Below are 27,611 nucleotides of genomic sequence, written 5' to 3'. Positions count from 1 at the left end.
GCATAAAGGACCACACATTGAATTATCAAGTTTCTTGAGAATGTAGTAACATTTCCCATAATATACAATAATTAAACACTTGAATAGTGGGAATGAGCATGACAAGCGAGAAGCGATTCAAGTTGCTATAGCCAATATTTGTACTGACAGTGTGCGCGGCTCTGAATAAATTATTATTGTGAACGGTATATTTACCTATGACCGGAAAATCCAGATCCTCTCTTGACCATGTTTTTGCAGTTCCATGCAGAGCAAGTGTAAACCATTTTTTTTTTTTAGGAACCTAGAACAAAAACCAACATTATTTTATAGAAACAGTAACTTATGATTGATTACTTACATAATAGACAGTTTATTGCACATGTAGGATTGCTAACGTTTGTTTCTGTACAAACCGTATGTAATTTGCTCTAGTATAACGTGTGCAGTGAGCCGTTATTCTGTTATTTCTCAATTCCTCCTATATCTTGGAAAGTAAATTACTTGGGAAGTAATGAAAAATGTGCATTTATATTCTTGGATTTGGCAAAGGCATTCGATTCTGTGGATAGGGGAAAGTTGCTCAAAAAAATGGAACTGATTGGGATAGAGAGAGGCTCATTAAATTGGTTTAAATCTTATTTCAGTAACCGTAAATAGTTTACGGTTATAAATGTAGGAAATAGCCGTGCTGAATAATCCGTACTGAATAGGGCAAAGAGAGACTTGGCGTCATTAAAAACATGGTTTGACCATTATTTATTGATGCTCAATGTCAGTAAGACAAAGTTAACAGGCTGTTCTCCAATCTGCAGCATGGTTTTTTATTTAGAAGGAACAAGTCTACATTGACTGATGTGACCGAATTAGTTGAGCAGGTTCAGAGGGGCTTTGAGGAAAGAAATGCTGTGTCTCTGATCATATGTGACCTGAGTAAGGCCTTTGACTGTGTGTCGCATGAGATTGTTGTTGGTAAGATAGAGCACTATGGTGTTAGAGGTGCTATGTGCAATATGGCGCAAGGCCTACTCATTGTAGCGTGTGCATAAAGATCAGCCCTCAGCCGCGTATGACTGTCCTCGGTGGCCTTAACATGCAGCACAATGGACATCATATTCTAGTTGAAGACCGAACGGATGCCCTGCTCAACAAACATTTGCCTACGATGCGACGCCGCTTCACATTACTCATTGCTTTCTTCTCAAGCATCAGCATACTCACGCAACTCGCCGTATGCCCCCACAGCACAAGTCCATACAAAAGATAAGAATAGAACAATTCAAAGTATACCATCACCAAATCTCTTCTGCTTAAGAGAGCTCTGGATCTACGCAGCCGGTAGACTACCCAAGTCAGCCTGGGGCTAACTCCATTGATTGGCCTGCCAATGTTAACATGCAGTTAATCTCTTTAGTTAACACATCCAAAGAGATTTGCTGCTGATTTATGAACTGAGTCAGTAATAAGGCTCCACAGACTAGATGCTGAGTCTTCCCCTCAAGCAGTCTATTTCTTTCAAAGCAATGGTACAAAAAATGTACCTCAGTAATTGCCTGAATTTTGTATATTTCTCCGTTTTTTCAAAAATGTAGATTTGGTAATTATCCAATCTCAATTATGAGAATTTATCATTCAATGATTGAGGAATATATTATCTTGACGAATAAAATATAGGCCTAACTGATAATTTTAGGCTAAATCCCAAATAGTATACTTCTAACTAATTTCTACAGTCTACAAAAGCAATCAAAGTTTATTTATTTTGACTAAGCACAATAAACACATAAAAGTTCTTCTCCACCTCCAGCTAGCTGAAACCCGATAATAAATACCACTTGAAACAATAATAGGCCTAGGTGTAATTTTACGTCCAGTGCCATAATACCTGTCATCATGTTGAGATCGAATTAGTATGTTATATTGAGCACAAAATCACAAAAATTAAACAGCGGTCACTATTGATTTTAAAATAAACCAAGTTCAAAGTAGCATAATTTTACATACATTTAGCCCATAAGTGGCAGCCAATTTGATTATCGAAATCATCAAATTATAATTTTACTTATCTAAGTTTTTCTTAACCTAAAGCTTTTCCTAACCTAATCATTTCCTAACCTAAGCTTTTCCTAACTAAAACCTTTCTAACCTAAAGCTTTTCCTAAACCTTAGCTTTCCTAACCTAACATATTAGAGGTTTTTAAAATTTCGTGAACAAAGTGCGGTTAGTAAATCTAAATTATTTTTTTTTAATTTATGATGAGTAGGCCTAACAACCGTTTATTTTTTTGTGATTTTGTGTTCAAAATGACATATATAAATCGATCCCAACCATAAAATTAACGACTGGTATTTCGGCACTATAGTAAGGTCAACGTTATAATGTCAGTATTTGATCAACTTTGGTTTTGCTATCCTTGTCTATCATTCGAAAAAAACCGGTGGTACTATCCTTTTCTAGGTCCACAACGATGCCAATTATGTTTTTTACAGTGTAGAAATATAATTAATTAATGCAGAGAATCGGCATCACTATGGCTAATTTCTTATTTTGAAGTGGAAAAATTTACTCACCAAGTTGAATAATCAAGATTATTGTTGCAAATCCATTTCTAGGTTAGCACGAGCTGTTACGAAGAATTCCTAAACAGATAAAGCACTCCAGAATACAGTAACAAAAATGTCATTATTGATTTGGGGACAATACTAACTTTAACCGTCAGGATTAAACAAATTATTATTCAAGGTAATATAACAATTGAATTAAGATTAGGTTAAAATTGTCAATTCTATTTTTCAGTCATCAATAACCCGCCAAGCGCCAACACACAGTTATTGTCACAGAATGGAGATGGAGACTCGGCTAGTTCACAGAGAAGAATTCCTTCTATTTTGTGGCTTGTAGTTTCATGGCACAAAAATCCGCCATCTTGTTAGAAATTTCAGCATTGTGATATTATATATTAAGTTCCACGTTATAATGGCAGTAAGAGAATATAGGAGAAAACGTTGCCAAATCACTCCATTTTGCCAAGGAGCGTACACAGATGTTACTCAATTCATCCCATTAAATTTGATCTAATTATAATTATCATTTCCTTGATGAAATAATCAATTTAATGTCAAATAGATCAAGAAAATATTATTTTTTCATAATTTGATTCGAAAATTTGCTTTCATAACTGAGATCAGATTTTTATTTTTATACAAACCTGAAATGGCGGCTAATTTAAAAAGCTGTAATACAACAAACGGAATTTCAAAACAACAGAAATTGAGTTATTTGGTAGGTATTCTACTCCTATTTCTTTTTAAAATTATGGAAAAATAGGAATCCTATTTAAAATAAGAAATTCCAATGGAAATGATTCTGAAATAACCTTTCAATATTATTTATACCTGTACGAGTAGGTCTAACCTATACCGTACGTAGGCTAACTGAAGAATAGATGAAGTCTAGGATGGTTAGTTATCAACTTTTAAAATGTCATTTCAGGTATTTTAAATTGTGTTTCTCATACGGTAATGTCTAAAATTATTTTATTGTTTATAAAATACATTTCAAATCAATTATAAGACTCGTGTACTCAAATATTTTGATAGAATGAAGAAAAAAAATGGCGGCTGAGAATTATTTGTCTACTTTTGTACAGTGACTGTCAAAAGTAAAAAAATATTCTGGCAAACAGGCAGCATTGCAAAGCGAGAAAGAGATAGCGCTATCTGTTTTGTTGTATGATAGAAAAGGACAGGAGAAGGTATGATACGGAAACGGATCACGGTATTTAGATGAAATAGTTATTTGTGCAACTAGTGCGCAAAGTGACAGTTTGCTGCACCGAAAGAAACGTTTACGCCCGAGCCGTAGGCGAGGGCGGAATGGTTTCTTGAGTGCAGCAGAAGAACTTTGCGCACGTATTTCACATTAAGTTTTTCCTACAGTTACCATTGAATATGAAAAGTGGGTAATTATGGGTAAAATTGCCTGAAATGCATCAAATCGTCGGCTCAGTTCCATAAGGTTCTATGTGACAATTTTGAGCTTATTGAGTTATGTACACAGATCGATCCCCAAAAACAAAGAGAATGCACCAGTAAAAGGTTCTATGTGTTAAACTGTATTTTAGTTATAAAAATTGATATTTTCATTATGTCCTATGTGCATTATCCCTCCACTGATTTTAGCCATAAAGTTCTATGTGGTCATACTAAAACATAGAGCATAATAGGTCTGAACAGCTGCACTTCCTCTAAGTGGCTAGTGGTTCTATGTTAATAGATTGACACATAGCTCTCTATGGCAACCAACAGTCGATGCCAACTAGTCCCATGTGCGTGCATTCCACTTCACTTTGAGGTTATTGGTAACTCACGTGTTTCAAGAGTAAGATCAGAATCCGTGTAATAGAGGCGAAAAAATAATAAGGCTTGTCACTCAGCCAATAGTGGAAAATGAAACAACTGCTGATTTTTCTCATTTTGAAGTAGATGAAGAAAATATAACTTCAAACTGCAGTAGTCCAGCTCCATCATTAACCGAGTTGCAGGTATGTAAGGCAACTACATTCATTATTATGAAAATTACTATTATCATTATAAATTACTGACATTATTACATATAGAACCTATTAATTTTAAAACCACAAAATTTATTGTTATTTTGGCTAATTATTACCTTGGTAATAGTTGTTTTAAATTTCACTGTAATAGCTACAGCTTGTAAAAAGATTAATTTCAGTTTTGGTATGACATCTTTAATGTTTCAATATTATTATGATTATTCACATATTTGTTTCTATTTTGATGTTCAGATTTCATTCCTATATGTATTGCAATTTAACTGAATAGAAGTCTGAGTAACAATGAAACTAGCTGGAGCTGAAGTAAATACAATGTAACCTGAATGGATGAATTCAAATATGGGCTAATTAATCTTGAACTAGAAAGACAAATATGATTTTTTTGCTTCATAATTCACCAGATGAAAATAAGAAGCTTATTAAAAATGATCTAACTTAGTTTTTTTTAGATGGATAGATTTGATCTGGGGTGAGGGAGTGCGACTTTGGAAGGGGGGCCAGGAACTGGGGTTTGAAGTTTGTAGCCTTCTTGAATATTAATTTTGACCTCCCTACAACTTTTGAGGGGTGGGGATATCTGACCCCGTGATTCAGTCGCCAATTGATTCTAAAAAAAAGAATTTTTATCCCAATATCTAATAAAGATAAAATTTAACTATGTCTGTTTCATCCTTTTCAGGTTGTAAATCCTTGGATTATCGAACTCATTGATGATGACAATCCAGAGATGCCGACCAAATACAACAACGATGATACAGGTAACTCTCTTTTAATCTAAGTTTTATTTAAATACTCTTACGGTATAGGTATGTGAAGTTGATGCCTACTGCTATGGGCTTGTGCGTGGGTAATGAGCTATGAGGATGATTATGAACCGTTATAAGGTTTTGTATTTTTATGAACAGTATTAATTTCTCTAGCAATATAAATGTTTCCAATAGAGTTGGAAGGAAAACTGCTTTTCTCAGTTAGCTGAAATAGTTATAGATATTTTAATTCTGATTTGAGTTCATACAATAGGCTACTTTGCAGTAAGATGTTATTGATCATGAATGAGGGACAGGTGTTCTATTCAATAAAGTAACTTTATAAAGTTTCAATTGGTAACTATAATAAAACTTCAAAGAACTTGATAACTTTGGCTAGTATTTATTACTCCAAATACTTATAATTTTTGTTGCAGACCAAGAAGCCATTCTCACTTCCAATGCTTCCTACATGGACCTTGATTATGGAGACCCTGATGACAATTCAGAAATGCTGAACAAATGCTACAACATTGATGAAGGTAGGTTTCTTATATTCATGAACAATATTAGTTTCTCTAGCAATGACTATGTCTTCAACATAATTGAAGGAAAATTGTTATTTTAAAATTGCTCGAATCGTTGTGGAGATAATTGAGTTATTCTGATTTGAATTTGGATGAATAGTCAGCTTGCATTTGTGGATTGATTGTTATATCAAATTAAGTTCCGCTTGCATTATTTTGTGGGTTGGGTGTTCAAATTGAGTTCCATGATATTATAATAGAACTTCATGAAGCCCAATTAAAAAAAATGTCCTATTATACTTGATCATTTTAATTATAGCCTACTAATCACTTACTACATCATTTATGTTGCAGACCGAGAAGCCATTCTTACTTCCAATGCTTTCTGCGAGTACATTGATGATGGGGACGTTGGAGACCTCGATGTTGAAGATTCTAATCTCGATGACCACACTAAAGATCCCAATTACTCACCACAGTCCTCAGAAATGTCTGATGGAGAATCTACATTGGAAGACAGTTTCATCTACACCAAAGAAAATGAGGAAGATATTCCAGTCACCAATGAAGGTATTGAGTTACAAGAGGGAGATGGGAGAAGAAATATTTTAGTGCCATATAGTGACACAGAGTCTGAACAAGAATTAGAAATCCATGAAAATATCAATGAGAGTGTGGTTGATGATGACAAACAGAATAGAGGGCAAAGAAAACGACAGAGGAATAAAATAAATTGGACACGAAGTAAGGCGAAATATTCCAGGAATACTGGCCAACAATATGTCAACAGAACAGGTAAATGTTTTGCAGCTCGAGAAGTGAAAAATGTAGACTGCTCGAAGTGTAAATTTAAATGCCACGAATATTATCCTGAACTTGAAAGACAAAAAATTAATAATACATTTTGGTCTTCTGGCTCTTATGAAAGAAGAGGGGATTTCATATGCAAATTTGTGAAAACAGATGTTATAGCTAGACGACGACCACAAACTGATATCTCAAAAAAATTGAAGAAAATGAACTCATTCAAATATTTTTTACCAGGTGAAAAAAGAGTTTGTAAAAATTTCTTTTTGAAAACTTTGGATATTAGTCAAAAGACAGTTCAAGTGGCTAAAAAGAAGGAGATTAATCTCAACTCCTCATTAGTGGATGGAGATATGAGAGGACGACATGTACCTCACAATAAAACAGAGGATAAGTCAATACAGTATATCAAAAAACATATCGAATCTTTCCCCAAGATGGAGAGCCATTATTGTCGTGCTTGTACTAAAAGGCAATACCTCGCACCAGATTTAAACTTGTCTAAAATGTATGAGCTATACATTGAGAAATGTAATATTGAAAATATCATTCCCACTAAAATTCATGTGTACAGAAAAATATTCAACACTCACTATAACCTTTCATTCCATAAACCAAAAAAAGACACATGCATCATTTGCGAAAAAATGAAAAACATGTCAGATGGACTTTTGATAATCATATTATGAAGAATAAGAGTTTAGCGAGGTTGGACAAGGATAATGACAAACTTAAAGCTAAAGAATGCCACACTTTCAAATCATTCACGTTTGATCTACAATCTGTCTTGTACACACCATGTTCACAAGTGTCAAGCTTCTATTATGCTAGGAAATTCTGTTCGTATAATTGCACATTCTATGATCAAGGAAATGGAAATGGTCAATGTTTTTTTTGGACTGAAACAAATGGAAAGAGAGGATCCGATGAAATTGGGACATCGATTTATAGTGTGTTGGAGAATCTGCCGGAATCTGTGAAACATGTATCATTTTTCTCTGACTCATGTGGAGGGCAGAATAGGAATAGATACATAGCAACTATTTTGCACTATGCTGTTCAAAAATTATCAGTGGATATCATTGACCTCAAATTCTTAGAGACTGGTCACACGCAAATGGAAGTGGACAGTATGCATAGTACAATCGAGGCAGCAAAGAAAAATCGACCAATCTATTCCCCCACTGAATGGCCATCAATCATTCAGGATGCTAGACGAAGAAAGCCATACAATGTGAACATCCTACAATATTCAGATATTTATGACCTGAAAGAGTTGAAAAGGAGAACTATTAAGAATGATCTATCTCATGATGTTCATGGAGACATTGTTAACTGGATGAAAATTAAGTTTCTACGTTTTGAAAAGTCATCACCTCATCACATTTTGTTCAAATCCAGTTTTGATGAGGAAAACTTCAAATTGATTCCTTTATGTGGAAGAAAGAAAACCAGGAAACAAACTTCAATGGAAACTATCATTCCCAAGAAATATAACAGTTTTCTAAAAGTGTCAGAAAGTAAGAAGAAGGATTTAGTAAAACTTTGTAGAACAGGAGTAATTCCAAATATTTATCATGATTTCTACTTATCGCTGCCAACTTCCAACTCAGTGGATGAAGAGAATCTACCGGAACCGGACATCAATGAGTCTGATAATGAAGAGTACATAGAGATTGAAGCTCCGTAGCTTTTAATTTGTTTTTCAATTATTGTATAATTATGCTGATATAAAAATGTTTAACTCATACACAATTATCTGTTTTCTTAGTTAGTTCCCTGCATAATAATTATTATCTCAGGTAATAATAGTTTGAATAAGCTCTAAATTTTTAATCAGTGACCAATAATGTTTGATCAATGAAGCCTGCTTGCACTGATAATAAAATGCTGGTATAATAGTTAATAGAGTTGGCTATCCAAATCCATGGATCATCCTTTACTGTAAACTAGAATAGGTATTTTAGAATACTGCATTCTATGGTGCTCCTTCTAGAACATTAAATTCTATTCTCAGTGTGTGCGGACTAGCCTATTAAAAGTATGCCTGCTATCATGAGATAATGACCTTGTAAGTAGTCAATTTTTCTTAGCTGTTCCATACTTGTGATTCCCAAATCCATGTTTGCTCTGATCAGTTCTTGGCATAATTATTACAGTAGACCCTACAGGATTTTAAAATGAACAATATCGGGAAATAAAAATTAATGACTTTGAAGACTGTTTTCCTTCACAAACATTAATTTATTTTATGATGGTGTTGAAGTGATTAATAGATGAATAGAATTGCATTCATGAAAAATCGATTGCTTGCCTTACTGCAGTCATGATTGTATAGATGCAATCAAGGTTTAACACAGTATTGTAAAATTCTAAATTCTTAGATTACTGAAATTCTCAAATTCTTATTGGTCATTAAATATTTATAATAGTTTCTTTAACAGAGAAATTGTCATGGAGTGGAGATGTTCCAGTGATATAAAAATATCAACAGTAGAAAAAATGGCGAGATAAAAGGTTCTATGTTACATAGTGGTTTCAAATGTGTGTTGTAAATGAATAGCCAGAAGGTTCTATGTGGACAGTCTTCTATATTTTCTCAATTTGCAAAAATATTCCTCAAATTACAACATTGTTTTGATTCCTATGATGATTGAAAAGGTATCTGTTCCATAAAACATTGAAAAAAAATTGAGAAAAGATGGTAAGTTTTGGTGTGATTGTATTTCGAGCCTGCATGAAAACTTTGAACGCTGATATCTCCAAAGTAGCAAAAATACACATAGAACCTTATGGAACTGAGCCGACGAAATGTTTTTCTGTGTAATTTTATTATTGATAAAAACCTCAATCCTAAATCCTAAAGTCCTCGTTGTCCTTGGTTATAATAAATAATGAATAATAATTAGCGCGTTGTGCTTTGTTGCACCTCTGCTCACTATAGCAGCCCAGTCACTGTTACCAACTTCATTTTGATTTTGCTGCACTGTTGCTCCATATAACCTACTAAGTATTTTGCGTTGCCATGTTGCAAATCTGGAGTGCAGAAAAATTTTTCCCGCACTAGAGCGGAAAAGTGATTCTTTGCGTTCTGTAATCAGTGCAGCAATGGCCACTTTTCAACGTAACTGTAGGAAAAATATATTTCTTGTTCTATATACCGTGATCCGTTCAATCGGTCCCTGTCGCGAGCCAATCAAACAGTATTTGTAAAAGCATCGGTTGAATAGGCGTTTGATTGATAGTTTTCATTCTGTATCTATTCTGTGGTATTGTATTTACAAAATTATTATTGAAAACTGAATTGGCTACACGAGACGTGTATTGATGGGCGCATAAATTTTCTGTATACGCACACCTCGGCGAGGCAGTGTGGTACGTCAGTACGCGTTCCGGTCATGCCTCGGTATTAAAAAAAAATCAAAAAAACTATTAGTCCAACAAATGGTCGTTTTTTCGGAAACAACCCCGAAAGAATTTTTCTCGACAGTTCTATATGTATTTTGGGGCACTGAATTCGAATCTAGATTTGCTGACAAGCCAGAGGGCGGCTTCACCCCCAAAACCCCTTAAATTGCGAACTTTTTTCAAGTTTTCCAATTAATCTCAAAAGTTTTTGGAGAAAAATCATTCTCTACAAAATTGAAGATAATAAAATTTCCAAAAATTAAGTGGTCGCGCAGGATTCTACCGTTTTTGGTTCCAGAGCTACGAGTTTTCAAAAAAGTGGTATTTTTTAAGGGGTTTTCAAAATTATGCAAACCTACCACTTCTACCTTATACAACTTGGATATTTTTCTAGTATAGATAGAAAACCACACATCACTTGGAAGAACAATTAATTCTGAACAGGATTCCTTAGGAATTTTCGTATTTAGTAGTGGTGGGAGGGGGAATACACCCAAAAATAGAAAATCATGTCCTACAGCCAAAATACAAATTTTTCATTATAATACCTTTTCAAGGCCTTCCTAACAAAAAAAAAAATACATATTTTGGCTGAAATCATCTCACGAGGGTTATTTTCTGTGATAATCACTCTTTAGAAACATATAATTTCAGTATTTCCTGGAGGCAGAGGGGTACATCATAAGGATACGTCAAGGATCAAAACTTTAAACACCTATAACTTTTGACAGAATGAACAGATCTCCTCGTACTACAGCTCATAATTCCTCTCAGCTCATCAAGGCGGTTCAAAATCATGTATCATAACTGAAATTTTATGAAAAAATAGAAAAATCCTCCTTTAGTGTATTTCAGCCCATATTTAAATGCACAGAAAAATGGCCAATTTCTATATTCAAAACTGTGTATCTCGGTAACCCGAAATGATAAAAAATGGTACTTGGTTTCAATTTGAAAAACAGAATCCTCTTCAATGTGAAGTAAATGAATTTTTTAAAATTTAATCGTGAAGTAAGATACGTTTGTTTAAAAAATTCAAGAAATTTGCGATATTTTCCTCATTTTCAGTCTTGACAGTTTTTCGATAATAAACAGTCATGCAAGATGGATTTAAGGCAACATAGCTTATAGAGCATGTAATTATCTTTCATTTAAGACCAATTGCAAGTTTCTATGATGTATCTTACTCGTTTTAGAGACTCTTGAATAACAGTAAAATCGCAAATGAAAATAATCATTTTTTCAATTGGCTGTAACTTTTGAACTGTATTAAAATAAGAAAAACGACTTATGGGAGCGAAAAAAACAGAAAATTCTCTACAACCGTTTGACTACTTTTTGGATTTTTTTATCTATAGTGTTCCACAAGATACGCAACTTTGAATATGCGAGAAATTTGTGATATGTTAATAATTTTCATAGTCTCGCATATTCAAAGTTTACACACACACACACACATAGAGAACGCAGCTTGACATTAACCTGTTGGCATCACTATGGAAGAAAGAAGTCTATTATCTTCTATTAGAACTTCTTTATTTCTTTTGCACAATTATGGCTCTCCACTTTGTGTCGCATCATAACTATTTCGCTCAATCAATAAGATTTACGGGTATAATACGCTCTTGATACATAAATAGCTATGATAGAGAGAGGAATAAGATGACCAGAGTGAGAAAATTGATAATATCAATAAAGTGAGACAATTATAATAATATTGTGGAAAGAGACTAGTAAGCCCTTGACTGGAGGGCCAAAAATGCCAGAAATCACAGATCTACCAATTTACTGCAGCCAAGGTCAACAGAAAATATAAAATGGTCTGATGTTAAGCGTGACCCCTGTTGTCGTTCTAGTTTCTAGGGTTAATTTTGATGGAATTTTATTCAGGCCCGAATTACATAAGGACACAAGGCTGGGTAGCCAGTAGGACACAAGTGCCCCAGCGAGTCATGGAGCTTTAGTTCTTATTGCATTATTTAAACTATAGTGAGGTCCACGTTATAATCGCAGTTTTTTATTAGCAATTGTATTTGCTATCTTTGTCTATCATTCAAAAAAGCAGATAGCGCTATCTCTTTCTTGCTTTGCTCTGTTGCCAGATCGTTTTTTAAAAATGTAGAATTATAATTAATTAACAAGATATTTAATCTTGATTATGAAAATTCATTATGGAATCATCGAAAATTATAATTTCTTGCTTGAAAAAATAGAATTGATTATTTTAAAGAAGAACAGTTAATATTACATTAATAAACCGGTATCAATTACCCTCCATCTAAGGCATTGACAAGACAGAGGATCGGCAACGTTGTTCTCCTATCTTTCTCCACTGACATTTTAACGTGGACCTCTCTATAGGCTGGGAGCTAGGACTCTAGATTTTGTTGGCCGGCTAATGTTTCAGATGTTGCAAACAGACATTAGGCCTACTGTCCACTTAGTCTCACTTGTGTTCTAATGTTTAATGGCCTTGAGGCGCTGGTGTCCTGTAGTCTAATAAGCAACATAAGAACTAATGGCCCGAGACTCGCTTAGAGCTCAGACACCAAGGTTCGGGGAATGAGGCAACGTTCACCTTATTTCTGTTGTCCTAATGTGATACAAGCCTAAGTATATTCATATTTAAATTAATTTATTATTAGAAATTTCAAGTTTCTAGGCTTAAAGATTCACCATAAAGTGAACAGTGCATAGGTGGAGATTGCATAAATTTTCCAATAACAAAAAAAATCAAATTTATTGTTATCAAATTGAAAATGAAACAATTTACAAATGAATAATATAATACATTTATGAATAATTATATATCTTTTTACTTTCCTTGCCCTATTACCATAGGTAAGGAAAGTATTGCTTTCCGAAAAAAATTAAGGTACCCCAATTTGTAAATTTCTATACGTTTCGAGGTCCCCTGAGTTCAAAAAAGTGGGTTTTGGGTATTGGTCTGTATGTGTGTGTGTGTGTGTGTGTGTGTATATGAGTGTATGTGCGTCTGTGTACACGATATCTCATCTCCCAATTAACGGAATGACTTGAAATTTGGAACTTGAGGTCCTTCCCCTATAAGGATCCGACACGAACAATTTCGACCAAATACAATACAAGATGGCGGCTAAAATGGCGAAAATGTTGTCAAAAACAGGGTTTTTTGCGATTTTCTCAAAAATGGCTCCAACGATTTCGATCAAATTCATACCTAAAATAGTCATTGTTAAGCTCTATCAACTGCCACAAGTCCCATATCTGTGAAAATTTCAGGAGCTCCGCCCCATCTAGGTAAAGTTTGATTTTAGATTCCCAATTATCAGGCTTCAGATACAATTTGAACAAAAAATTCCAAATGGAAAAGATTGAGCATGAAAATCTCTACAATTAATGTTCAGTAACATTTTCACCTAAAATTTAAAATAAGCTCGAAATTCGAGAAAATGTTATTAATTCAATTGCAAACTGTTGGCGACTGTTGATTCTATTAAATCATTCACTATGAAGAGATAGCAGACCTCGTGTGTCTCCTGTCACCAGCTGGCTTAGATCTTTGAATAGTAGACTTGAATTACGCGGGAACACTAGCGTCAGGTGATAAATTTTCATAACGGCAAGGAAAGTTGTGTGAGTGCGCTACACCAGATTTTTTTGTCTTCATCCTACTTCAACTGTTAACATTTTTATAATAAATTGTGTTATCTTACACTTTAACAACAGTATTCACGATTAGGAGTACCTATCTAGCCATTCCTTGTACGCTGACGATGTGGCTCAGAAACGCGTCCGATAAGCAACAAAATCGTGAGTAATGTTGTAAAAATTCAGGATAATAACACAATTTATAGTAAATAATATAATAGATGAATACAATGTATGATTTATAGATAATATATAAGTAATCAAATAAACACAAAAATTCCACGACACATAAAAACACGAGCAAACTCCGAGACACCCGAGTAGGCGGTTCTCGTCAAGTGAATGGCACGTCCATCATTTCAACTGATGAGAACAAAGTAATTGATGCCCAAAACGGACGAGTTGGCCTCCTAACTATAAGGACTTGCTGATTTTTTTCGTTCGTTAGCCGGATGCATTGTCTCTTAAGCAGGGAACCCACTATGCCGTCACCGACAGGCGCCGTCCGGCACCGAGCGTCACCGTTGCGTACCGGCAACATTGCTTTGCATCATTTTAAACGAACGGCAACCCACTATACCCGTCCGTCACCGGCCACGACCGTGTCCGTCAGTCACCGTCGGCCACCATTGCTGTTTGGGGCAATCTTGCCGGATAGCCGGTCCGTTTTTTTATCATTTTTCCAGTCGACATTCAACTACAGTGCGGTCCACGTTATAATGTCAGTATTTGATCAACATTGGACTTGCTATCCTTGTCTATCATTTGACAAAGCAGATAGCGCTATACTTTTCTAGCTCCGCAAAGCTACCAGATCGTTATTTAACAATGTAGAAATATAATCTGGCAAGGCAGAGAATCAGCAACGCTGTTCTCCTATCCTTTTCCAATGCCATTGTAACGTGGACTTCACTATATCAGTGAAGTCACATCGCCAGTGTTTTGTTGTAGTGCGCCTTTGTTCTGTGAGCGATGAGTACGGACGAAATGTTGATAGAGGCTATTAGGGAGTATCCCTTCCTGTATAATACTAGTGATAATAGTTATCACGACAACAGGAAGAAAGATAATGCTTGGCAGGAAATCTCAGAAAAGTTTGATACCATGTCAGGTAAGTTATTTACAAATACAGTATTATTCTGTAAGCGAAATTATGAAATCAAAGTTTTGGCCGTTTGACAAATCACACGATGATGGGAAAGGGCTCAAATTAAAGGTCTTGATCCCAGGGACTCGGGAAAAGTTAGCAATTGTCTTAAAAGTCAGCACATGCTGCGGCTATTACTAGCAATTCCTCGTCTGATGAACTCTCCATCGCAACTGATGCATTTCTTCTGGTTAGCTCCGGTTTCTGACGGAGCTAACCAGACGTGCAAGTGGGTTATCACCGGAAAAATGACGGTGAAGACGGCGACTGACGGTGACGGTCGGTGCCGGACGGCGCCTGACGGTGACGGCATAGTGGGTTCCCTGCTTTATGGGGTAAACTATACTAACTAGTAAAAGTAAATTCGTATGGCTTTTGTTGGTGGGGAGTCCCTTGCGGGAAGGTCCCACCGCCTGAATATATAATTTAAGCCGTCAATGGGCCTTACGACTGTCATACTTCAGCCGGGACCGACAGTTTAACGTGCCCATCCGATAACACAGGATAGATCTGGTTAAAAAACTTTTGGTATTGAGAGGGTTTGAACCCGGGATCTCTATGCTGCTACGCAAGCTCTCTATCAACTAGACTACGGATCACTATACTAACTCAGCGATATAGACGCTCCCATAAGAAGCCATCCATTCTGAAATCACGCGAAATGAATTCAGCGCGTCTTAGGTGGCACACTATAGGTGGCACCTAAAGTACCGGTAGGTAACATCTTCTATGATGTATTCAGTTTTTTAATTGTTCAAGTTAGAAATCATATTGCATATAATGTAGCCTAATTTAAAGTGTGATTCGATAAACTGTAAAGTGATTATTGTTATTTTCTTGATTGGGAAGCAATTTTTTGTATTATCCCGAGTGCTTCCGTATTGTAGTAAATAAATAAATAAACAATGTCTTCAACTAAGCTTAATGTTTTTTATGTTTATCCATGTTCTCACTAATTATTTAAATTGAATAAATTATTATCTGCATTTGAAGAATCAAGTTACAGTCAAAACTCTAAATTAATAACTAATTTTTTTCAGATTTTGGTACTGTTTTTTACCACTATTTAAGTGGTAATACTTCGAAATTATATTCGCCCACAATCGTTTATGTTACTTATGCATTTTATCAAGCTCATTACATTCTCTGTTTCACTATACAAATTTATAAATATACAAATTGTTTAGAAACATTTTTTATATAAGTTAAATAGGTTGTTATGTCAAAGCTTCAAAACATTGATTTTTTGATTTCATTCTCATTTTTTCAGGAAGCTGATTCTGAGATCCAGATGAAAAAATTGAGGACTTGTTGGATGCGCCGTTTTATATTGATAACAGTCAATATGAAATGGCCATCAATGCTGAATATTATGTAGATTACTCAGATAAGCTCAAAGAAATAAATATTATTTAATCAACTTGATCGACCAAAATACATTAATGCTGCTTTATAGGTACTGACTGAAATCAATTCTAAATGACACTTTTCATGCAACTTTTCAACCGAGTCATGTCAGAGTTTTCTATAGTGTGGAGTTGTGGTACCGTAGAACAACAGATCGAGATCGGAGTGGGATCGGAAGACTGCATGAAGCCATTGCTACACCTATCAGCATTCCAATCAGCTCAAAGATGACAACTGCCTAGAATGTTTTATGCTATACATGTCCGACATGTGATCTTTCTCATCACCACCTCAGGGTGCCACGGGGGCGGGAAAACTTGGAAACCGGAAATTATACACGAATTTCATTCGTAAGGGAATTATAAGAGAATTTTGTAGAGATGCGGAAATTTCTTTACACTTCCATCAACTACTGTAGCTATATAATTATTTTCAATGACAGAATTGAAATCTAGCCGTTGGAGTAGTGATTGGCGATACAGGTAAAAATACAAGTAAAAAATTGAAAAAGTATCCTGTAGAATCCTGCGCGACCACTCAATCTATCAGAAATTTTATTTTCTTCAATTTTTTAGAGAATGTTTTTTCTCAAAAAACCCGAGGTTTTTGAAATAAAAACTCATGGATTTGTGTGCCTTCTTATGTAAATCCAACAGAAATTTTATTCTCTTCAATTTTGTAGAGAATGATTTTTCTCGAAAAACCCGAGGTTTTTGAAAAAAACTCATTGAGTTGTGTGCCTTCTTATGCAAATAAAATTAATAAATGAACATTTACGATTTAAATTTTTTTGTGTTTTTACCATGAACGTTATCTCAACAAATTTCAAACGACGTTATAATTTTGCCGAAAATTTGTATATATTTTTTTTGTTTCAAACAATCAGATTAGTGCCAATATGTTTCCGATTCCATGTCTCAGGCAGGGTCCGGTTCTTCCATCTAGTATTATTGGTGTTCCACCTTCCCAAGGCGTAAGGAGATGACTCAGCCGTGTACACCAAGCAGAATCCTCTCGAACTGAAACCAAATATTCTAATTTGATTTAAATGTATTTGGCAATAAATTCAATTATAGAAAAAATTGTACAAAAACCCTGATTCCTAACGGATATTCCACTTCCTGGTGATTTGGAGCCCATCTAAATCTTAAGGCATTGCCTGTTACCTGCTCACAAGTTTATCGTTCATATAGAAATGACTAAGCAAACTGAGAACGAATATCACGAATCTGATTACAAACTCAAATTTGACTCATCAAATATCTGACATCAATTTCTAACATTAAATAGCTGATAAATGCCAAATTTCAGCTATTTTCAAACCGTTGATATTATTTTCAATCGACCATATAAATTTTATTAAAAATTTAAAGATTTCAAATTTGATTGAAACTTGAAGAGAAGTGTGAAGACCACTTCAGATAGCTAGGCGCCGCTAGTTACTACCATAAAGAGTGAGTTATGATTATGGAGCTGCAAAGTAAAATTTTTCAAATGTACATATCTAATAAACGAGAGCTGCAAGATGGAATTTTCAAATGCCCATAACTCCATGTAAGAAATTGCCAACTTCGCTCTCTTAGCGAAAATGATGGCAGTCATTTTACTTTCCTTGCCCTATTACCATAGGTAAGGAAAGTATTACGTCTGTGTACACGATATCTCGTCTCCCAATCAACGGAATGACTTGGAATTTGGAATTTAAGGTCATTACACTATAAGTATCCGACACGAACAATTCGATCAAATGCAATTCAAGATGGCAGCTAAAATGGCGAAAATGTTGTCAAAAACAGGGTTTTTTGCGATTTTCTCGAAAACGGTTCCAATTTTTTTGATCAAATCCATATCTAGAATAGTCATTGATAAGCTCTATCAACTGCCACAAGTCCCATATCTGTAAAAATTTCAGGAGCTCCGTCCCATCTATGCAAATTTTGATTCTAGATTCCCAATTATCAGCCTTCAGATACAATTTAAACAAAAAATTCCAAATGGAAAAGATTGAACATGAAAATATCTACAATTAAGGTTCAGTAACATTTTCACCTAAAAGTGAAAATAAGCTCGAAATTTTAGAAAATGTGATTATTCAATTGCAAACTGTTGTTTCTATTAAATCATTCACTATGAATAACTAGCAGACCTCGTATGTCTCCAGCGTTATTGTCCTGTCACCAGCTGGCACAGATCTTTGAATGACTTGAGATGCGCGTGAACACTAGCGTCAGATGATAAATTTTCATAACGGCAAGGAAAGTTGTGTGAGTACGCCCCACCAGATTTTTTATTTTTCTAACTCCTGAACAAAAGCGAATTTTAAATCTGATTGCCGAGTCGTATTCCTCGAATCAAAAAGCATAGCTATGTAAAATTTCAGCTATTTCTAGATCATCAATATCCTTTCTACATACCTTATCTCAATTGAATTGTTCAACCATCCAATTTAGTGAGTTAATTGGTGGGAATAACCTTGTGTGCATTATTGAAAGCTATCGGAATCCAAATGCCTGTCTGGCCGCTTCCAATAGTGTATACTACAAATTTATCAGGCCAACATAAAACTAGCCCACAATCAACTGTTGATTATTCAAACTTCTATTCTAATATTTTAAACTGGTTGAATGGGAAGCATTGGTGTTATTTATGTTTAAAGCTATGTTAATAAATAATGTTAATGCCGACAGTTTAAAGCGAATAACTCTGTATTTAAGCCGGAAAGAAACACTTGTTATGCATCGTACAGATCCTATTCTTCTGTGTGTTGGTAGAACAGGTTATGTGATGGACAGTTGTCTATTTCGCTTTAAAGTCGAACGCCTGTATAATTGGAGTGGAATCAGAATTCTGCATGACAGGTGTGTGTGTCCGGCTTAGCCTTGGGTATGAAAATCAAATATCTATAGTGAGGTTCACTTTATAATGGCAGTGGAGAAAAATAGTAGAACAGAGTTGCTGATTCTGTGCCTTGCCACTGCCTTCTCTAGAGGACAGCTGATACCGGTAAACCGGTATAATAATATACAAAGAAGATATTACATTAGATATTATCTTATGAAATATCTTCTTTGTCGAATAATAGACAAGGATAGCAGCAATATTGTTAATCGGATACTGCCATTATAACGAGGCAGTATAAAGAAATAAGTATATAAGTCTTAAGTAGTCTTATGTACTTAATAAGTCTTAAGTTATCCATACGTGGTTGGTGTGTTAGCACCCATGAGACAGGGCGCCCCTCGCGGTGGACATTGGAACTGCAGGAAGGAGGCCATATTGGAACAGGGCCAGCCCCAGAAGCCAAAGCTGGAGCGGATCGACTCTGCGAAGTACATGAGCGATCTATGGTGGTCGCAGCTCATCGGATCTACGAAATTCACTTCAATTAATCAATAATCAATTATGAATATATTATGAATAACAGGTACATTTTCGAATAAGTTACTTAAACTGACCAATTCAAGTTCTACACTGAACAAGTTGAGTAAACTTCGGTATTGTATACACACTTAGTGCCTTTTGCACAGTGCCAGTTTAAACTAAATTTCATCTTAACCTTCCGGTAGTCGCGCCCTACTCAATCATACGAGCAGTCGCGTGTTGTATTTTGTACAACATCCAATTATCCAAGTGCTATGTACTCTGTTTACTGTCAAAACATATTAATCAATTGTATAATTACTTTTCCATCTTCTTGGATTATTTTACGCCTATGAACATTTGGATGATTACCATTTCATAGCCCAATAAGGTACATCAAGCAAAGCCATCAATTCTGTGTTATTGGTTCGTTTACAGTTCCTGTTTTGTCTTTCCCTATCTTATGCACTGTCGCGACTAAATGGCACCTAAAGACTGAACCATTGCTCGGTTGATACTGCAACTCAGTGAGTGATGGGGGAAAAGTTTTGGAATGCATAGGTGACTCATTCACTGACACCACCCCATTCAATAGTTTTGTGCAGCAAAATAAACTGACACTGTTTTACTTTTTACAACAGCGCGACTACCGGAAGGTTAAACTGGATTAAATCTATATCAAGTACCATTTGTCATAATGTGATTCATTTTGAGTTTAAGCCAACAGCTGATTGAATTCAGTTTGAGCTTTCATTGTGCAAACGGCCCTTAGACAATCCTACACAATAAATACAGGGCTACTATAAAAGATTCATAGGATTTTAAAAACTCATTACCAAAGTACCCATTCGAAATTAATAATTTTCATATCAAGAGAATGAGAAAGGGGAAGAAAAAATTCAAAAGTTTTTAACAATGAATAGCTTGGGCCACTATTAGACTGGGCAGTCAGGACGCGCAACCAGGTCACCAGGTCGCTCACTCCATCCACTACCTCCGTAAACAAACCCATAGGGTATTCTGGTGACATCAGCACAGGTAGGGCTCCTACACCAATAAAAATTAGTTTGATTTCAGCTTAGTATATATAGTATATATATATTATATCAGCTAGTGTTTTATTGGTGTAGGAGCCCTACCTGTGCTGACGTTACCATATCAACCACCTGTCATGCACTATGGCTTTGCTTACGGAGGTAGTGCTCCATCACCAGGCACTGTTTTCAGGTTAGGGCAGCCATCCTGGCAGCCACATTTTGGTTGCTGGTTGGATTCCGCGCCCGTCATCCACACTGATAGTCAAAATGTAGATTTGCAAGTCTTGAAACAATGCCCGGTAATGAAGTGAGCAATTGCCTGCCCAGCTGATTGTACCCGGTTGCCTGGCTGGCTGGATGCTAATGACAACCATAAGGATTGTTATGTCCTGTGTTACTTCCTGTCAATGTTCAAATTCAAATTCATTTAAATTTACCATAAAAATTATAAAATAAATATTGTAAATTACATTATGGCACTACCGGCAAATAACTGTACCACCAACATTCGCCCAGAAATCGAAAATATAGTCAGATTGGAACGCTGCATGACAAGTGTGTCCCCGACTTTACAGGTTCAGACTTGTTTACTTGATACCTCCCTCGCGTTCGCTACCTTTCAGCCTGCCGCTCTGCTCTGCTCCCCACGCCACGCATCAACCAAATGAGTGGTTGACCCACCCGCCACCAGGGTGCGCCTCAGTCGCCGCCACCCGTACCTGCGTTTCTATTGGCCGAGCACCGCCGGCCAATAGCAGCGCAGGTGAACTCGGGGACTGTGAATAAAAGGGGGCTACTCAGCTACCCTCGATAGCACTTGCTCACTAGCAGCCTTCCACTGAAGAGCCAGAAGAGACCACCAGCCGAGACCACTACCAGAGACCACTACCAGCCGAGACCACTACCGAGACCAGGAGCAGAGCAGCGAGCAGGCCAATGAGGGAACCACGGCGAGACTAACCGCAACCTGAGGTGTCTTCCTTGTCTACTACCAAGCCGATGCCTAGGAGGAACCGTGCCGGCCGCCGAATCCAGAAGAGGAGGGCCCTACGTCGGCTTCGCCAGGTGGAGGAGAGGCTGAGGCTGTACACCGCCGCGCCAGCTGCGCCCCAAGACTTAGCGCCCCAGCCTAACAACTGGCGCGCGGTTCTGGATGCGCGGGTTGGGTGCCGAACCGACATCGGAGTGTGTGCAGCGGAAGCCTACGACCCTGCCTGCCCGGGGTTTGACCGAAGGCCCCTTCTAAACGAGGAAGTGGTCGAGGAGGTCCTCCCGGCGGAGATTCGGCACGACCTCTGGCTAGTAGATCACCCGGTCAGCCCTCTCCGTAGCCCGGGTAAACCAGAGTGGAGACTGCGAACCATTGACTTGAGCCCCTGCCGGCCTGCTCTCGCACCAGACGGACCTGCCCGGGACCCTCGCGCGGCGTGGTATCGCGCCAGTCGACGACTACTAAACATCTAGCCTGCCTTGGTCCCTTTTAGGGCCACCAGCAACAATCTTGGTCCCTTTTCAGGGCCACCAAAAGCCATTTTTTTTAGACAGTGGTAACAAACCCCTCGCTCGACCCGACTGACTAGCCCAATTGATGAACGAGCCACACCTTCCGCCATATCATACTCTGTATAAGAGTATTTTTGACTATTGTATATTGTTTCCTCTATCCAATAAGTAAATAAGATAGGTAGTTTATTTATAGAAATGATTACTGACTGTGAGTGTTGTGCTGGCAGCCTGGCTGGTTGATGCCACCATTGAGGTAGAAATCGATATGGCCACACCGAGCCGCCTTGCCCTGGACAAAGGCGTTCGTGTGGATGACATCTACAAATGTGGCATCACTGGCATCCAATCGCAGCTCCCTGTTGTCCGTCACAAACAGAGGCATCGCTGGATCAAGGCCTCAACACCGAAAGGTTAGGTTAGGCAAGCTCATGTTGGGTTAGTTATTGAGGTCAGAGTCACATCAGTAATAAATTTTCTAATATTGATAGAAGGTCTACATTTATTAAAACAATATTTCGTCACAAATGAGAAGAATATTATTGCAAAATTTATATATATATACCGTATATATTGGTACCTAGTATATTAGATTTTATAGTAGGCCTACAGTACCTATATTTGATAGATTTGTATATTTGACTGGATTCATGCATCTACGGACTAAAAAGTACAAGTTTTTCTGTTTGAGAGATTCACTTTTTGTTTAATCAGGAGTACAGGAGATGTTTCACATAAGAAAGAAAAATAACATGATGCACACAGATTATATTCCTCCACCTTCATTTATAACAATAATTTATTGTATTACATTTTATTACCTTATCATGAGCCTCTTTCGTCACAAAGCTTTCTAAAACATAACCTGTAACCAGTCTTTCCAATCTACAATGGTAGACTACTCTTAGAATAGGGTATGATCATACAGGTCAGAAAAAGTTCATATAGGTTCCCTATTTTGTTATCTAAATTCTGAATAGAATCCCTAATCGGAATAAAATTTATAAATTGTACAGTACTGCAGTTTTTATATGTAGAGGGACCATAACATTATGGAAAACTATTATATTATGAAGGAGCAATTACAGAATCATATATTGTGGTAAAATGTGGAGGAACAATCCTATGGAGGGATCATCTATTTCTAGGGTTCAATGAATCTTCAACTTGAATTTTAAGTCTATTCCAATTCCAGTGCCCACATTGTTGTTAAGTATGAATGAAAGACTGACTGGTGAATCTATTGAATTTGAATTTCCTGCGTGTTAAATATTCTACCATTTTTTTAATTGTATTTTATATTCTAGCAATAAATTTAATTTGAAAGTCTCCTCAATTAATTTAATGATTATCAAGGTCTCTTCAATCAATAATATAGTCTAACATTTATCGAGGTTTCCTCAATATAGTAATTTTTGCAATATTCAGCCACAGAACAGGTTAAAGAGTAGGCCTACGGTTCGGTAATGGTAGCAATAATGTTGTGACATCTAGCTTTCCTTTGAATAAGGTAACAATGAGTACTTATAAAAGAGCTTTACAATTCCTATATTTTCAACATATGGCATAATAGTTGTTATTCTATTAAGAAAAAGACAAGAAAATATATATTTTTAGCAAACATACCAGTAATTCTGGCCACTTTCATTGGTCGTAGGTGATTGGCCGTATAGGCGGCCACATGAGCGCCCAAACTAAAGCCAATCAAATGAATTTGGTCAGCTGATGAAGAAGCAGAAGAGGAGGAATCTTGTTGTGTCAGCAGATGGCGAATGAAGTTAGCCAGGCACTTGCCGGCGTGTTGTGTGTTTAGGGCCGCCAGAGGGTAGCACGGTCGCCTAGATAGGCTTTGCCAGTCCACAGTCCATATGTTGTAGTCGCCTTCTAGGAGGTATTCTGCAAAAAAATATTGATTCACAAGCACAGATAATTAGATTGTTATATGATTTCAAGTAAAAATCAAAGAGTTCTTACAGAACCTTCTAAACCGTATACTAGGTACTGTATATAGGAAGTCCTGGTTCTTAAGGCTGTGCGAGCGGCAAAAAAAAAAAAATTCACTAATAATATTTCTCGAAGTTTTGCGATTTCTATGCTATTAAGTTATCCTAATGAAAGGTTTTCTTATGATTTTTTCCTATTATTACTTTTATTATTATTATTATTTTTGATATATGAGCGCTTCAAGTTTAAATCTTCGGGAAAAAATCAAACTTGGTAAGAAATAAATTCATACAATTTTTAAGACAAATTCTTTATAATATTGTTGATTGGATAAAAATTTAATTTCCTGAAAATACCAATTTTTGAGAAGTTATTCCATTTACAAAAAAGTATCAACAATAACTCAATTCAAGTTATATTCAGTAATTTTTCGCGATCTGACAACAGATTGAATGGAAAAACGGATACAGTGGTGTTTGCGTTAACATTAGATAAGAGTTCCAGATGTAACTATAAATTAGAATAGAAAACATGCTTTCTTGGCCATGAAGTAAATGAATCTAGAGAATTTGTAACAAAATATAATATCAATAATATTACACTCCTTAACAATTGAGTTGATGAGATCTGTGTATTGAGACAGCTAAAGAAGACGTATTTTCCAATAATTACACAAGTCACAATAATTCGAGTTTACTTGGAATTGAGTTGATGAGATCTGTGTATTGAGACAGCTAAAGAAGACGAATTTCCAATAATTATACAAGTCACATTAATTCGAGTTTACTTGGAATTGAGTTGATGAGATCTGTGTGTTGAGACAGCTAAAGAAGACTTATTTTTCAATTACACAAGCCACATTAATTCGAATTTACTTGGAGCTTGGAAAAAATTGTATTAGGATTAAAATTCCAGATCTAAACATTCTACCATTAATCTTCAAGCTGATGATTTTGTCAATCTGATTAAGGATAAAAGCAAGAAATTGAGGATAAGAAGAATGTATTTGACGGAAAGAAACACAAACGAATAATAAATAATAATAATAATTCTGGAGTCCAGTGTGTTCATTTGACAACAGTAAATTTATTTGATTAATGAACAAACAATCGTAACTTAGGTACCTGTTTTAATGTTCATTAGTAGGTCGAGATACTTGTGTCCATTGTAGCCATGTATAAGTATTTTGCTCGGCCTTGAAGAGTTATAATGCGACTGTGATATGTTCTCACCCTGCGAATCCAACACCACTGGTTGTCCTTCATTCGAATTGGCTCTGACAGCAAAAATGAAGCCAGAAAATTAATCCTAATCGAAACATTTTATAAAACTAACATACTGTACAGTAGGCTATATAAAAGTATTAAAAAACTTTACTTCTAAAAATTTGTTTAAAAAATTAAAAATAGTATATGGATAATACTGTATAAATAATACTTTAAATATATTATATTAAAAAATACACTCGTAGATTTAAACTCTAAATCTATAAAAACTCACAATTTGCAGTTTATGAGTAATTGAATAAATTGATGTTCGCTGTCTTGCGAGTTCATGGAACAGGGACAAAAAAATTCAACATCTTTCATATAATTAATAATGTACGGTATCTGTAGGAATTGAAAAAAATTGAAGCTTCCAATTCAGCAAAGTGATCTTGATCATTATTATTTGATATTCCTCTATTGAATCCTTTTGGCCCAGGGAGTGATGAGAATTCTGATATTTTCAATGATTAAGAATAAAATATTATTATTAAATAATGGGAATAGTCTTAATAAACAAGTCTGAACCTGCGCAGTCGTTTCATCTATATAAAACTCGTAATATAACTTAATTCAAACTACTACACCGGTAATTGTTGAATATGCTTGAAAAACTTGTTACATTAAAAACTGGAATGCATTACCTTTATTTATGTTAAAATATAATCTATTATTTCTTTCTTATTGTTTTTGAATGCTTGTGTCGGTAGACCTAACAAGTTTGTAAATATTGATTAGAGTTGTTTTCATCAAATTTGAATCTTGGAAAATTATCAATAAAATATTGTTGAATAGTCAGTATTCTGTGTTTGGATTAATTTCGAACGGAAATAATCTAGGAAATTGAGGGAATTGAGAAGGAATTTTCTTACCTGGTGAAAAGAAAGAACGAAATGCGAGAGTCCGGACAGGGGGTATCGTTGAATACAAGTCGACAAGCGCCTAACGTCAGTTCTCTGCCAAATACCACATTGCAAGTAAAAATTACTACAATTGTGGCTGAAAAAAATTCAAATTAATTCAAGAAAACCTATTATAATCCACAAAATATACCACATTGCAAGTAAAATTAAGAGTGATTATAGCTTTAAAGATCAAACACATAGCATTCTATTGACCCAAAAATTGATATAGACCTATTCTAAAAGACTTGATACGGTATCCTTCTATTAAAACTGAAAATGACGTTAAATTCTATCAAGTTATGAAGAAAATCGGAGTCCACAAAATTTGTGAGTAAAACAATATGGATAGAAAAAATTTAAATGTTGTCTAAAAATTGAAAGTTCGTATTTATTTAAGTATCGACAGCGTTGGTTGTTCATCATTATTATATCATCATTTAGTATAATTTCTCTACTATAATATACTTATGATTCCTGCCTTATAACTACTTTGGGAAATCGTTAACAATCGTTTTTATTTCAAAAATTAAGTTGTGACAAATTCAAGTATTTCCATTAATTGATACCATATTATCATATTATGACACCATATTATCACCTAAACTATACTGCACAGAAAAAAGTATATATATCATATTAAGTACAATCTATTTATTGATAAATTACAAAAACACCAAATACCGACTTTTAAATATCAAATATTGATAACTCCTTTCCTATTTATTGTAAACAACTGAATAAATATGAATAGTTAGGCCAACCAATAACAATTTTAATACTTACAAAAGTCAAAACTTTTCGAATAATCTATAATTCCAGTACTTCTTATAATTTAAATTTTCAGACCATCAACTAATTGATCGATGATAAAAGTTACAAATCAGAAACTAATTTTAAATACTTACGATAAAGACCAAAACTGTTGAAATAATTATTGTCAACACCTCCTGTCATTGTGAACAAATGAATTGATAATATACCAATACCGGTCACACACATTTAACACACTCAATTGCTTCTTCAATGGTAATGACACTGCCTACAGGCATGAGGTAGGTACTGATCCTCTTCTTCTTCTTCTCCTTCTACAAATAGAATGTTTCTTATTTTGTCCATGATAGGAAGAATACCGTACAAGCAATCATTCCAAACACGTCAAATGAATCGAACTAGGAAATAATTATCATTTTATTGAATGAAGACAAGTGAATAGTGATATTCACTTTTAACTGCTAGCATTCCTTGTCAATAACACCAATGCTTTTCATTCAACTAATGCTGTCAGTTTCAAGTGAATCCCACTGTAGCCTGTTGTCACATCAGTATGTAAAGGAGTAAGCAGGCTACTATTTATGTACAAACAATAAAT

The 27,611-nt window shown here is 35.5% G+C and overlaps 3 protein-coding genes across 6 annotated transcripts in view; 1 reads left to right on the top strand and 2 right to left on the bottom strand.

The window, feature by feature from the left end:
* The window catches only part of LOC111048725 (zinc finger protein 665-like), a 47,142-nt gene extending 44,208 nt beyond the window's left edge, over nucleotides 1-2,934 (bottom strand). Inside the window, exons 1-2 of one of the 3 annotated variants that reach the window (XM_022334686.2) lie at nucleotides 2,551-2,934; nucleotides 196-283 (exon numbers count right to left, since the gene is read on the bottom strand). In XM_022334686.2, the coding sequence (XP_022190378.2) occupies nucleotides 196-266 (71 nt within the window). In that variant the 5' untranslated portion in view covers nucleotides 267-283; nucleotides 2,551-2,934. The remainder of the gene's footprint in view (nucleotides 1-195; nucleotides 284-2,550) is intronic. The other 2 variants (XM_039428962.1, XM_022334683.2) reach the window with 2 other exon arrangements.
* Nucleotides 1,049-16,219, top strand: LOC111048724. The gene is made up of 4 exons (XM_039429574.1): nucleotides 1,049-1,229; nucleotides 4,366-4,523; nucleotides 5,236-5,314; nucleotides 16,092-16,219. Exons 1-4 carry the CDS (start codon nucleotides 1,049-1,051, stop codon nucleotides 16,097-16,099), a joined length of 426 nt encoding a protein of 141 aa, XP_039285508.1. The 3' UTR covers nucleotides 16,100-16,219.
* On the bottom strand, nucleotides 16,215-27,397 carry LOC111048735 (pancreatic lipase-related protein 2). Of its 2 annotated transcripts, XM_022334682.2 has the most exons (7): nucleotides 27,148-27,397; nucleotides 26,210-26,336; nucleotides 25,197-25,348; nucleotides 23,755-24,024; nucleotides 22,339-22,527; nucleotides 19,430-19,595; nucleotides 16,215-17,247 (listed from the first exon to the last, which is right to left on the bottom strand). In XM_022334682.2, exons 1-7 carry the CDS (start codon nucleotides 27,239-27,241, stop codon nucleotides 17,103-17,105), a joined length of 1,143 nt encoding a protein of 380 aa, XP_022190374.2. In that variant the 5' UTR covers nucleotides 27,242-27,397; the 3' UTR covers nucleotides 16,215-17,102. The 2 variants fall into 2 exon arrangements, with proteins under 2 accessions (XP_022190374.2, XP_039284907.1); XM_039428973.1 differs by lacking the exon at nucleotides 22,339-22,527 and having other exon boundaries at nucleotides 17,067-17,247; nucleotides 27,148-27,333.
* Between the last annotated feature and the right edge of the window lie 214 nt (nucleotides 27,398-27,611).

The sequence above is a fragment of the Nilaparvata lugens genome, chromosome 5, assembly GCF_014356525.2.
Source record: "Nilaparvata lugens isolate BPH chromosome 5, ASM1435652v1, whole genome shotgun sequence".
Lineage (NCBI taxonomy): Eukaryota > Metazoa > Arthropoda > Insecta > Hemiptera > Delphacidae > Nilaparvata > Nilaparvata lugens.
Note: the sequence above shows the minus strand (reverse complement) of the source record. Positions and strands in the feature narration are given on the sequence as shown.

Coding starts and splice junctions, on each gene's coding strand:
- LOC111048724 (XM_039429574.1), top strand. CDS start 1,049: ATGACTGTCCTCGGTGGCCTTAACATGCAGCACAATGGACATCATATT. Junction 1,230..4,365: donor CGTATGCCCCCACAGCACAA/GTCCATACAAAA, acceptor TTCAAGAGTAAG/ATCAGAATCCGTGTAATAGA. Junction 4,524..5,235: donor CATCATTAACCGAGTTGCAG/GTATGTAAGGCA, acceptor CATCCTTTTCAG/GTTGTAAATCCTTGGATTAT.
- LOC111048735 (XM_022334682.2), bottom strand. CDS start 27,241: ATGTGTGTGACCGGTATTGGTATATTATCAATTCATTTGTTCACAATG. Junction 24,025..25,196: donor ACTAATGAACATTAAAACAG/GTACCTAAGTTA, acceptor ATTTTTTTGCAG/AATACCTCCTAGAAGGCGAC. Junction 19,596..22,338: donor CTGCCAGCACAACACTCACA/GTCAGTAATCAT, acceptor TGAATTTCGTAG/ATCCGATGAGCTGCGACCAC.